The 12,157-nt window shown below is 39.7% G+C and overlaps 2 protein-coding genes across 2 annotated transcripts in view; one reads left to right on the top strand and one right to left on the bottom strand.

The window, feature by feature from the left end:
* Nucleotides 1–1,890, top strand: part of slc4a3 (solute carrier family 4 member 3) — a 29,563-nt gene extending 27,673 nt beyond the window's left edge. Inside the window, exons 21-22 of the mRNA XM_028433673.1 lie at nt 544–717; nt 1,723–1,890. Of these exons, the coding sequence (XP_028289474.1) occupies nt 544–717; nt 1,723–1,800 (252 nt within the window). The 3' untranslated portion in view covers nt 1,801–1,890. The remainder of the gene's footprint in view (nt 1–543; nt 718–1,722) is intronic.
* Nucleotides 1,891–6,270: 4,380 nt separating this feature from the next.
* On the bottom strand, nt 6,271–12,157 carry LOC114426458 (receptor activity-modifying protein 1-like). The gene is made up of 4 exons (XM_028393879.1): nt 11,966–12,157; nt 11,191–11,242; nt 9,834–9,987; nt 6,271–7,821 (listed from the first exon to the last, which is right to left on the bottom strand). The coding sequence occupies exons 2-4, from the start codon at nt 11,240–11,242 to the stop codon at nt 7,536–7,538; spliced, it is 492 nt and encodes a 163-aa protein (XP_028249680.1). The 5' UTR covers nt 11,966–12,157; the 3' UTR covers nt 6,271–7,535.

Below are 12,157 nucleotides of genomic sequence, written 5' to 3'. Positions count from 1 at the left end.
AGAACCCAAACTGCGTCCATCCTCGACTTTTTGACTTAACTCAGTCAGTACAGAAATAACAGACACGCTGGACTGAGACATAATACGACGTCACAGAAACCTGAGTAACCCCTATAAAACACATGCACATTGGTTTTTGGTTTTAAGTCGTGGTTTGTAGCTTTATTTTGAAAGAGTAACCTCATTCACCGTTATGAGTGTTACTGGATGTTGGACCCCAGAAAGCCACCCACCCTTCATAGATGCAGCAGCATCCAAGGCCCCAGATCTTGGTGGGCAACAGTGTAGCATAAAAGGTTTGAGTTGAGAAAATTGAGTTGTTTTATATTTGAGTTTTTTAAATTTACTTTAAATAGAATATACAGTATAGAATATGTATTTTCCACTAGATGGAGCCAAAAGCATGAGGAATTTCCTTCTTGAAACAGAACCATGTGAGGTTGAGTGTGTGTAATGTGAGCATCTTTGAGTATGCCTGTGTGTGTACTATAACCTATGTTTTTTTAGCCCACTGACCACCTGTGTGTGTGTGTGTTTATTTAGGTGAAGACATGGCGTATGAACATGTTCACCATCATTCAGCTCGGGTGCATCGTGGCACTGTGGGTTGTGAAGTCCAGTGTAGCCTCCCTGGCGTTCCCCTTCGTCCTCATCATGACGGTGCCGCTGCGCCGTGTCGTCCTGTCCAGGATCTTTGGGGAACGTGAGCTGCAGGCGGTAGGTTTGGGTTGCAGAGGCTCTCTGGAAATGTTCATTCCATTCAGCAAATTTAGCATCAAATGGACGTTGACATGTATTTATTTATTTATCTTAAGAAAATGCTGAATTGCTGAACTTCTTCCTCTCTAATCACAGATGGTTTTTGTCTACATATTTTCACATGATTTAAAAATGTTGTTTTTATTGTGTTCTTACCAGAAAAAAATTCATAGTCTGCTCTGATATTGGGTTTCATATTTTCTTGGTTAGATCCCCAAACCCATACATTTCATCACTGTCAAAGCAAAACTTTCAGGCTACAAAATGTCAACATTTTGTAAGCACGAGGATAAACAGATTTGTTCTTAAGTCGACCACCACTCGTGCTGTGTTCATCCAGAGGTCTCATGAAGTCCTGGCACTGTAGAATTACCCTGAAGCACATTCAGCAGATGTTAAAATGTCAGATCCCCTACAAACCTGTGCAAAGTAATAGGAACTGATTTATTAGACAATTTTACAACACACGTGAACTGTGGAGGAACCAAATTCTGATCACTCAGTCACGCTCCACTTCACTGTGTGTTTATGTACTGCTCTATATGTAAACAGTTGATTTGGACCATTGTTTGCTGAAAAGGTTACAGTGCCATGGCTACACAAAAATGATGACACATTTTACACTAATTACAAAAAGATATAAAAATACATCTTTTCAGCTAGCTCATGGTTACCTTTTTGGGAGCACGCACTCACACATTCATCTTGCCAGGCTTGATGCCATGTGCTTGCAGCTGACTTCTTTAAGCGTGTTTTCCTTAAAGAGTTGGCATAATTCGCTTGTGAACATGCCAATTCTACATTTCAAACATGAAATGGTGATTTATCCAATCATCTGCTGAGTATTGTTTTGAAGAGTGCAGCCTCCTGTTTAGGTAACTAAACAGTTGAATGTGAAAGCTCCGTACTGTAAGCTTCTTGATTTTAATCTATAAATCTGTCTATATATCATTTTTCTTTCAGCTGGATTGTGATGAGGATTCTCCCAACTTTGATGAGGACGGAAGAGATGAATACAACGAGATCCACATGCTTGTGTAAATTTGTTCACCCATTGTTCTGGTGTGACCAATGAGAGCAAGCACACCTCTCTGTGTAGCTGTGGCAAAGTGAGAGGAGCTACTGTAAAGGTGTTCGTAAAAAAAAAAAAAAAAAAAAATACAAAAATGCTATAGCTGGATAAGCACTCCCTTCCTTTGTTTACTCCAGTTTTTAAAACAGCACATCTAAAGTTAGATCTTTGTGGTGATGGTGTTGTGTTAACCTCCCTAAAGATATATTGTCCCACTCCGAGGTGGACAATGCAAATAGAAGAAAAGACTTTTTATCCTGATGTATCCCTTTAATTACTCTGCAGGTTCTGGGCATAAGTGCAATGTTGATGGTGACCTCTCTAGGACTACAGCAGGCTGGATAATTCTAATAAAAAAAAGGTTGACCTTCCATTTTGTTCTTTCAGGAAGTGGATTTTCACCAGAATTTGAATGGTGAATAGACCCTGACTAAATTTCACTGCCTCTGTAGTTTAGCTGCCTTTTCCCTTTGCACTTCTGCTACTAAAGGTTGCAGCAATGTGCAAACAAGGAGTTAAGTAGTCCCTTTTCCTTTCTGTCCTGACTTTTAGAAATGAGCACTTTGACTGGGCAAAAGTTCACATTTGTTGCTGCCAACCGAGCTCCCTGGCACAAGGCCTGCTCCCTAAATGTAGTCTCCCCTTGGAGCCAAAATCCCCAGGGACTGTGCAAGCCTCTTCAAAGGGTGTTACTGTACTTTGTTAGGTGTTTAATGCCCTACATACCAGTCCACTGATCCCATTATTGTGACCTTGGATGTATAAGTAGATAGCTAACATGGTCTCAATCTCATTTTCCTTACTTACTCTGTTTATTTGGACACGTTTTTGTGACTCAGTGCCATGTCAAATTCTCAGTGGCATTAGAGTTAGTGCATTAAAAAAAAAAGAACTTTGTGTTGGTTGACACCTTCAAGATATGTCATTATTGATCTGGTCTGTCATCTCTCCATCACGCAGTGCATTTCTCACAGATGTAAAGAATAATATAATATCACTTGATTGGAAAAGCAAAGACACTAAATATACACACACATACAAGTACAGGAAAACGCAGGGGAGCATTCGAGTGTTGGCAGGATGTATGAATGTTGCATTGTATAGAAGGACTGTGTGTACCATCTGTGTTCAGAGTTGTTTTTGAAATACCAAGAGTGTTGGTTTTGCCTCCTATATTGCCAGCCCACTATAGAATCTTAATCAGCATTCAAGCTGTGACACTTTCAGAAACCTTACTTCTACCGCACAGAAACGCCGTTTCAGATGAGCTGCTGTACAAAATTCAGAATCAGAATCAGAATTACTGAAACAGAATTGCTGTATAAAATTCTGAGGTGGAGTTTCTTGGATGTTCTGTGTCTGCTCTCCAAAACATTACTATTATTATAAAGTATCTAAAATAATGCAAAACATGCAGATGAAGCACAATGTGGGAGGAGTTTAAAGGATAACCATCCACACATCTGTGGTATATAATATAAATTCAACGTAGCAGTAAGAAAAATTCTGTACTAACTGTTTACCAATTCAAGATGGCGGAAGGCTTCTGCACACTGTCACTGTGTAAATACGTTTTATTTAAATATGTCATCAGTGAAAAGAAGTAACACTGTAGGAGAGTCTCAGACTGTGTGGCAGCAGCACAGGTTTCTGTAAATACACCCCTAACATATTTCTAAGGGTCAGCAGTGTACCATAATTTATTTCACTTACCCTTGTCCTACATTATGAGCCATGCAAGAATTCTGTCTCAGGGGAAACTGACCTTTGATCTGTAAATATTGCTTTCCAGCCTTTAGTTTGTCATCTCCTTTGTGTACATAAAGCGGTCAAGGCAATCCAACATTTGCAGTGTAAAAATATATGTGGCTTATTCTCCGAGCTTTTACATTATGCTATAGGGGAAAAGGAGGTCAAGTGAAGAGAGTGATGTGAAGCTTACACCTGCTGCAGTCTGTATTTGGTTCTGCAGATCCCCAAGTTAATGAGTCACAGAATGTAGGGCTGTAATTTTTGATTTACAGAAGTTCATTCGTTCAAGTTTTTGAGTGACCGTAGTGTATACAGGATCTTTGAATACAGTTAAATTTTGAATACATTGCATTCGGTTTAGACTGTAACATGACTTCCTCGGTTATTTTCTGTTCTCTGGCCAGTGTGCCCAACAAATACGAAGGGAAGTGCCAGCATGCATGTTAATATAGATAAACAGCTCAGTGCCTGTTCTGGCATCTGTATTAATGTTGCAACAGCAGCTAATTTACCTATTTATCAGCTAAAGCTACAAAGCAAACTGTACTAGATAAGTGCCGCAACAGCTAACTGGCTAACATTTGCTTGTTATCACTACTAATACTGTTTGAACAGATCTGGCTAGCTCAGGTAAAAACAGTATGATCCAAAACTTGCACACTGGGTTTTGACTCATTGCAACACAAACACGGAACAACACACAACAAAGTAGGAACAGTAAACAGTTGTAGAAATGAAATCTCATTGATGCCCAGGATGTCCATATGATGTCATATGATGACATAACATGAGTTATTCTTACATGTAGGACCTTAAAGCAATATCTCATCACTACAAATCACTTTTCAAGAGATATGACAAAATATTTTTTTTCTTTTCTGTTGAAAAGTTGAAAAAGAAAAGTTTAAAGATTTGTAAGACATTTAGGCCTCCACATTTCAGGCAAAGATGAAAATTTAGACAAGACTTTATCCACAATCATGCTTATATTGTTGATGTCACACAATCTATTTTAACAGTTCTTACCTTCTCAGCAGAGCAGTTCATTATATTTGACCTGGGCTGTGACCCTAAGAGCTTGGAACATGTTTTTTTTCTTTGAACTTGAACTTGATTTGTGATGGATGAATAGTTTTTATTTTTAACTTTTAACTTTTGTCTGTAACATGTGTTACTTAGGTGCATTTGAAGTAAAGATTATATCAGCAACTCTGATTCTCAGAACCAAAAACATAACTAAAATAGCATGTAAATAAGTATCTTCAATCTGAGTGCAGCCTGTGCGTTGGCTTCGCTGTTTGAACCACAGTGGTGAGAGAGTCACAGCGGTTTATGTCCTCTGTGGTGAAAGAGCACAAGTCTGTTAGAGCGCTCAACGCGTCCACGTGCTTTTGTTATGACAAGAATTAGTGTGTCTGAGTAGGCCATAGCCAAGACAGTATTGGTGAACATATTCTTAGCAAAACATCCTTCCAGTATTTACACAGGAGAAAAAGTGGAACTGTGGGTATTATTTAAGATAACAGAAGGTGTGGTGCTGCCATTCTGTGCTGTCTGGGCGTTAGATGTTGAAACACGCAAGATGAAAAGAATAATAGTCTTTTTGACCCTAAAAAAAAAAGTTCTGCCGTGTCGATGTTCTGACTCCACCACATTTCGTCGCCTTGTACCTCCATGGTAGCAGAGCAGACCACCCACTCAAATCTAAGACTTTTGGCTCTTGTTATTTTTGAACCTCGTCTAATTCAACATCAGTTGGTTGGAGTAAAGACGCCTGGCCATCCTGGAGGTTTAGCATATGGAATAGTGTATTGGGTTCAGCCGTTGTGTAACAGTAAATCAAAACGTTTGAAACTAGATCAACTATTACAGGGGAGGCTGGTCGCACTGATATTTTCTTAAGAGCAAGAGAATTATAGCAGGTAGTATCATGTGGATACTGCATGAATGCCATTCATTTTTCTTTAATTGCACTGCATACTGAAGAATTACGTCCTTCACAGGATTGTGAAGTCCTAATTTTGTTCTTCAGTGTCACATTTTGCTGATTTCCTCTGTTGAGAATTCAGTGCTGTCCTTTACTGTGGATGCTATTTTTTTACTGTAATGCTGTCTTTAACTCTCAGTATTGTGACATACTTCCAGTGAAGACCAACTGTGATTTTAGTATTTGTCTCAAAGCATTGTTAAAGCTGCATTAAGCAACTTTGAAAACCTCTATAGAGACAAAGGAGCCCTGTTTGCAATCTGTTATTCTTGAGGAATTCTTGTTAAATTAATGCACCACCTCCCAAGAGAATTGGTGCACATCTCTCTCTCATGACTGCTTTCTTGTTCGGTACAGCTGTCTGACCTAGGCAGAGCAGTACGAGCATCCTTTTCCACACCGCGGGGAGTCATTAGATTACAGTTCAAAATGTTGCTTAGTGGAGCTTTACATTGTTCTTTCCTCATAATGTCTCCATAACAACCCGCCCATGTGCAACCAACCAACCAGATGATAAAGTCATGAAATGCAGTGTGTTCGCATTGGTAACACAGACTGACACATAGGTTGTGTGAATATTTGAATAGCAGGTACATCTTCCTGTAAAGAGGTTTTCAAACAACTGTAAAACATTATTTTTTTGTCTGAAATAAATATTTATTATGTGTTTCAAATACAAACAGAATTCTTTTGTGTCGGCTTTACAAAAAAATACAATATAAAACAGATGATTCAAATGTCTTTTCCTATAGACTGCTAGAATGAAGTTGGTTTGAAGTTTTTGTTTTCCCTATTTACCATTAGGTGCCAGCTGGGTGGGGTTAAATCTGACAAAATAATGGGCTCCAGAGAGTTAAAAAAAAAACTCACAAAACAGTATAAGACTGTCGAATATAATTGTGTGACTATGAAAGGCTAAATATGTGTTGATTTACCAAACTTTCGGAACACAGAACATGCACACTTTGATATCTGTATGTAAAAATAGGCCACAACAATAAATGGTTCAATATTTTCTCTACACTAAATATCACCTCAAATATCATATCAGGCTGATACTTCCAGGCCTTTGCCAGGCAACCATGCATACATGTCTGGTGGCCTCTTGTGGTTGTATTTAGGTAACGTTTGCCATTTAAAAAATATTCAAAAGGCCTGTTTTAACCTGATCTATAATCCTTTTCTACACCTAAGTAGTTTTAATGCCTCATTCTTCTCTTTATTTTATTCTATTTTCTAGATGATATGAACTGCACCATTACAGGCAAAAGTCTGGAGCTATGGAGTATGTCAGCCACATGCCCAGATTACATCAAACTTGATGGGAGAAAGACGAGACAAAGGCCTGCTGCAATCTGCAACAAGTTTCTCTGCCGTTTTTGACATGCATATAATTACATGTGCATCTACGTTGCCACCTGTCATTCTTGAAAAGTTGACCCCTATTGTTGTTTCTTTTAGTAAAGGAGCCTGGCCAGTCCTCAGCATGCGCAACACCACCAGCTAAATAAACATTGAGTGCAATGCTAAGATAAGATAAGATAAGATAAAACTTTATTAATCCCGAAGGAAATTCTTGCTACTTTATACTTCTCTTCATGATGCATTGTGGGATACGCTGATTGCGCTATATGTGATTCACAATTCATGATCGGCACTCTAAGAATGGCAAACACAAAAGGTAGTACAGTAGTCTATATATATATATATATATAGGGTTTGATTTTGAACATAGCCATTGTTTTTTTACATGGCAGCCATTCTTCAGTATGTCTATGTGTCTCGTGCATGTAAGCAAACCAGCACGAGCACCACCAGAACAGATTAGGTGTTATAAATGACTTATGTGACATGAATGATTATTTAATTATTTAATTATTTTATATAATTATTATAGCTTTAGCAGGATATTTTGCTGTAGTTGGAATTTCCTGAATCTCTGCAGTGAGGCAGTGGGCTCTTTTCCTATGTCTCCTGGCTCAGATCAGCACACATCAGAGCCCCAAAGTGGTGGGCATCTGTTTTCCAGGTGGTGAGGTGAACACACAGAATAGGCAGGAAGAGCGTGGTGATAATAACGGGTGCTATCAACATGATGAGAATGGTGAGTGGGGGGTCGTGGACCTGTCCACAGAGTGAAAAATACATCTGATGGACACCCAAGAAGACCTCGTCTACCAGAAACTTGTAGCCTTTACACCAAGAAATGTTCGCCCAGTGGTCCACACACAACTTCAGTTCATTGTAGTCACTGCAGGTGAAAAGAGAAAGAAATTTAAAGGTAGAGTAGGAGATTTCATTCTGATGCACTTTTTGTTAAATAAGTGTAACTTCTCTTCGGCAGTTTCACTTTAAAACGAAGAATCTTAATCATCTGTGGAAGCTATAAAACGCTAAAAACATCTGCCAATTCTACGAGGCGCCCCTGCGTGTATAGTTGGCTGGTTGTCACTCTCTTTCTGCTCTGCGCGCACCAGAGAGGTACGTGCATGATGGCCGAAGTCACAGACTGGTTGGGAGGGTGAGCTCTGAGAGAAAGGGGCGTGTGTTTACTTTCAAAATCTGGCTGACACTCACTGAGTTTTCAAATTCTCCTACCCTACCTTTAAGATGGCTTAAACGGATTCCAGAAATACCAAGCACCAACCATAGCCATGGAGAGGTACACAAATTCATGGGTCAAATGACACAGGGTTTCACCGCACAGCTAGGAGCCTGAAGTCAAAGCTAGCAGCGAACAGCTATGTGAAGTCATGTCCATTATCTTTGGATAAAAACTGATGAAATAATGTCACCATCAGCCGCCAGTGGAGCAGCCAAGCTACACAAAAAGTTTGAGGAAGGGGTGTGCTTGATGCAAAAGCAACACCTCTGACCGCTACTGTGCAGACACCAGTAAGCGAGACATTTTTGCACAATGGGTGGAGCCATTTATCTGTATGTCCAGTCTATTTTCAGCACACGGCAGGAGGACCCATTTAGACAGTGGTGTCGAAAGCTAAGGTAGGCTCAGAGCAGTCTGAGGGAGTAGCCCCTCTTCTGGGTCAATTCCTGCATGGAATATTTGAGTCCAGATAACCATATATTGATGTTACATAACCACTAAACCCCTCCAAACAGCCACATCTCTGAACTTTCTCTTTAACTATTATTCTGTTGTACATTTGCTCTTTGATAAAAACAGAACATGTTTGCATTGTGTTCTAGAAATATCTGCTGAAGTTAGCATACTAACAATTTACTGACAAACTGAGAGATATTTGTTTTTCTCCATAGTTTCAACTTTTTTCATGTTAACAGATTCAGAATGGACTTCCTGCTATGCGTCTGCCTCAGGAGGAGGCCTGATCCCTGCAGAAAGCAAGGATTACACAGCTATGCTGTACTAGTGTCTGCAAATGGTAGACACAAAAAACTCAACAGAAAGGTAATAAACCCCTTATTATTCATTTATTTATTTATAATTGTACCTTTAGCTGTACTAAAAAAATGTGACATTTCCCTTTAAGAATGCAGCATCAGCCAAAAACATCTAGCCTCAGAGACTGCTGTTTTTATAAATGGAGAAATCGTGCTGATGTTTAGGAGTCGGCTTACATTACACAGTTAAATATTAAATTGTCATGTCCACAAGGGTGGAGAAGCGACATCGGCCGCACTAAACCAGCATAAATCACACAAGCAGTTGACACTAAAAGATTTTTAGTGTGGAAAACATCCACTGTAATTCAATTGAGCCTGACAGCTGGCAGCATGATCAACATGCTGAGCTCCTCGCGATGATAGACGCTCCACCCTGACACGCCATTCGAGCTCTATGGGACATCAGCCCCAAACCATGTTAACAGTAAAATATGGATTATAGCTGCTATAATTAAAGTGCTTTGCAGCTCGCTGTAGGTAGCATGGCAGAAAGCTAAAGTCTCCACAAACAAACTGCTGTCTGGAAATATGAGCCCAGGAGCAACAGTCTAGCACGTTTTCATTAAAATATGACTAATTAGCTGAAGCTTTGACCGGCACCGAACGTAGCCAGGAGACAGGAAAGTATCTGACTTTCCCATGACTAAAGGTTATATATCTTTACTGAAAAGCCAATAAAAAGTGTGTAATGTTCCACTTTATCCAGCCTTCCTGTGTTTTCACTTACTGTTGAGCTCATGCAACACATGCATAGGCTCAACAGCACAGAAGCATTCATTTTCCTGGTTAATCCCACACCACTCTACATTAATGTACATTTTTAGAATGATCAGAATGTACCGTTTCACAGTGGGCCACGGGCACACGTCCTGATAGCCACTCGTCTCCATTCTGGTGTCGAAATATGACAAACAGTTGTTAACATTCCTGTCAAACATCTTCTGGTCACACGGTGGAACAACAAATTTAGCAGCCAATCCTGGAGCATACGACACTGTACAGCAAAAGAGAGAGAAGTTAGCAAACATGACGGGATTCAAGACACAAAACTACTACACACAGAGAAGAAGAACAAAAAGTAGCTTGTTACAGTTACTTTACAGCCGTTGATATGGTGATGAGAAGGCTAAAGACACTTTACTGTGAAATATTAAAATGCTGCAAGCAGTGCAAACGACATCAGAAATGTTGTGTACAGGATTCAGGAGGTGCGCTGACCCGCTCAAACCTCTGGCTGTGTCCCACTTCAGAGGCTGCATCCTTGGGCTGTCCCATTCTGAAGGCTCCCTCACATGCATCCTTGTGTAATAAGATCCCTTAAAAACCAACAATGAACTAAGGTTTCTAGGCGACAGAAGCAGCACATTGTGATAAACAGGACATCTTTCATAGCCTAAACCATCAAAGGATGCAGCCCCTGAACTGTAACACAGCTCAGCTCTGATGGTGTGTTGCAGGTATAGTTACCATGACAACTAATTGGCACAGCTCACACAGACAGCTGATGGAGATGAAATCATTAACGTGTTCCTCTGCTCTCTGTGCTGCTTAAACCCACCGCTGCTTCATAATGTTTCCATAATGCGGTTCATTAACACACGTCTAAACTGTTTCTATGGTGCTGCACCGTCAGCGGTTTGTGTCAATTGATGTGAGTGATTGGTTTCTCTCTTTCTCCTTTCCTCCCTGTTTCTCTTCCTTTTTTTTCTCTGAAGACTGGCAAAACAAAGTAAAACCTCAATACACACACTCAGAACCAGACAGAGAAACACACAGAGACACTTTGGAGGATTCTATACTGACTTCTTTTAGTGCTCCTTAGAACACGGAGCCAGCTTTTTAAAGGATATTAGTAGCAGTAAAAACATTTGTGTTGTCATTTGCACTACTTTCTGCCACTATTGGTTTCACATTCTTTAGCTTAGCAAATGTCCTTACTGTTTTCCACAAAGTTTAACAGTTTTGTAGCATATTTTGTTGGCATTTGCACAATTTTGTTTGTAGGCCAGAGAGGGTTAAGGGATTAACTACAGCCGAACGTGTAGAGGAAAAATAATGCAACGTCTCTGTCCAGCTGACACATAACTAACATAATGTTTCTATGTATTTAACTGACCTTTACACATCACCGGAACAACACATTTCCTCTTAAGAGGTGCATCATGTTTTTGAGATTTCATATAAACTTGTATCTTACCTGTCCAGATGAAGATAAGTGCCAGTAAATGAGCTGCCATTGTCATTGCCATCTATTAAAACAAATCATGGTATTACAATAAATAAATTATGTATTTGTTTAAAAATAATTGCTGTTATATTGTTGACCTCTTTTACAAGCTATATGATGTCACTCATAGTCACATGAGTGCCATCGATCAGAGTATAATTCTCTGTAATGTTTTTCTCAGTCTGAGATGGCGGTTATGTCCCAGGCTAACAGGCCGACACTTTCTCCACCTGGAAAATCAATTTATCTTCTCTCCCTCGGTTGAGTGATAGTGTGCAATAATGTACAAATAATAAATATAATGCATGATTACCATACTTTCTACCCTGCTAACAGGCGGCAGAGGGTTTGCAGGAGAGAGTGAGAAAATCCTTTCCTACTAGTAAAGCTCTTTATATTTAAACTGTTCCATTACTTTTTTTTTATCTTTCAAAGCTTTTCAACTATCACCTAAAGCTCCAGTGGCATACTTTGGAAAAAAAATGTGTAAGAAACAGACATGATGTCCATCTGCTTCCTGGACATTCCCACAAACTAACGAATTTATCTCATGGGAGGCAGACACTGGAAACAGATGTTACCAGGGAATGTAGTGAGAATGAGGCATTTTTCCCATTTCTTTTCATTGTAATTGTATTAATAAGCTTGCAGGAAAGAGACTCTCAAACATCCAGCTGCATTAGCCACAGTATTTGAATCCAATAAAGCACATTTAAAGTTAAAAACATGCTCTACAAGCACATACCTCAGCTTCTGTCTTCTCCTCTTGTGGATCCTTGGTTAAAATCGAACCTGTCCTGAAGATGCTTCACCTCGTTCTCCAGCCAACTTTTCTGATGCACAGCTGGTCACACACAACCTCTGCGCTGATCTGGTCCGGCGTCTTATCGGTGCAGCTCTGAGCTAATTGAATTGTGCAACCACAATGAACAGTCTG

Source organism: Parambassis ranga, chromosome 21 (genome assembly GCF_900634625.1).
Source record: "Parambassis ranga chromosome 21, fParRan2.1, whole genome shotgun sequence".
In the NCBI taxonomy this organism is placed as follows: Eukaryota; Metazoa; Chordata; class Actinopteri; family Ambassidae; genus Parambassis; species Parambassis ranga.
Note: the sequence above shows the minus strand (reverse complement) of the source record. Positions and strands in the feature narration are given on the sequence as shown.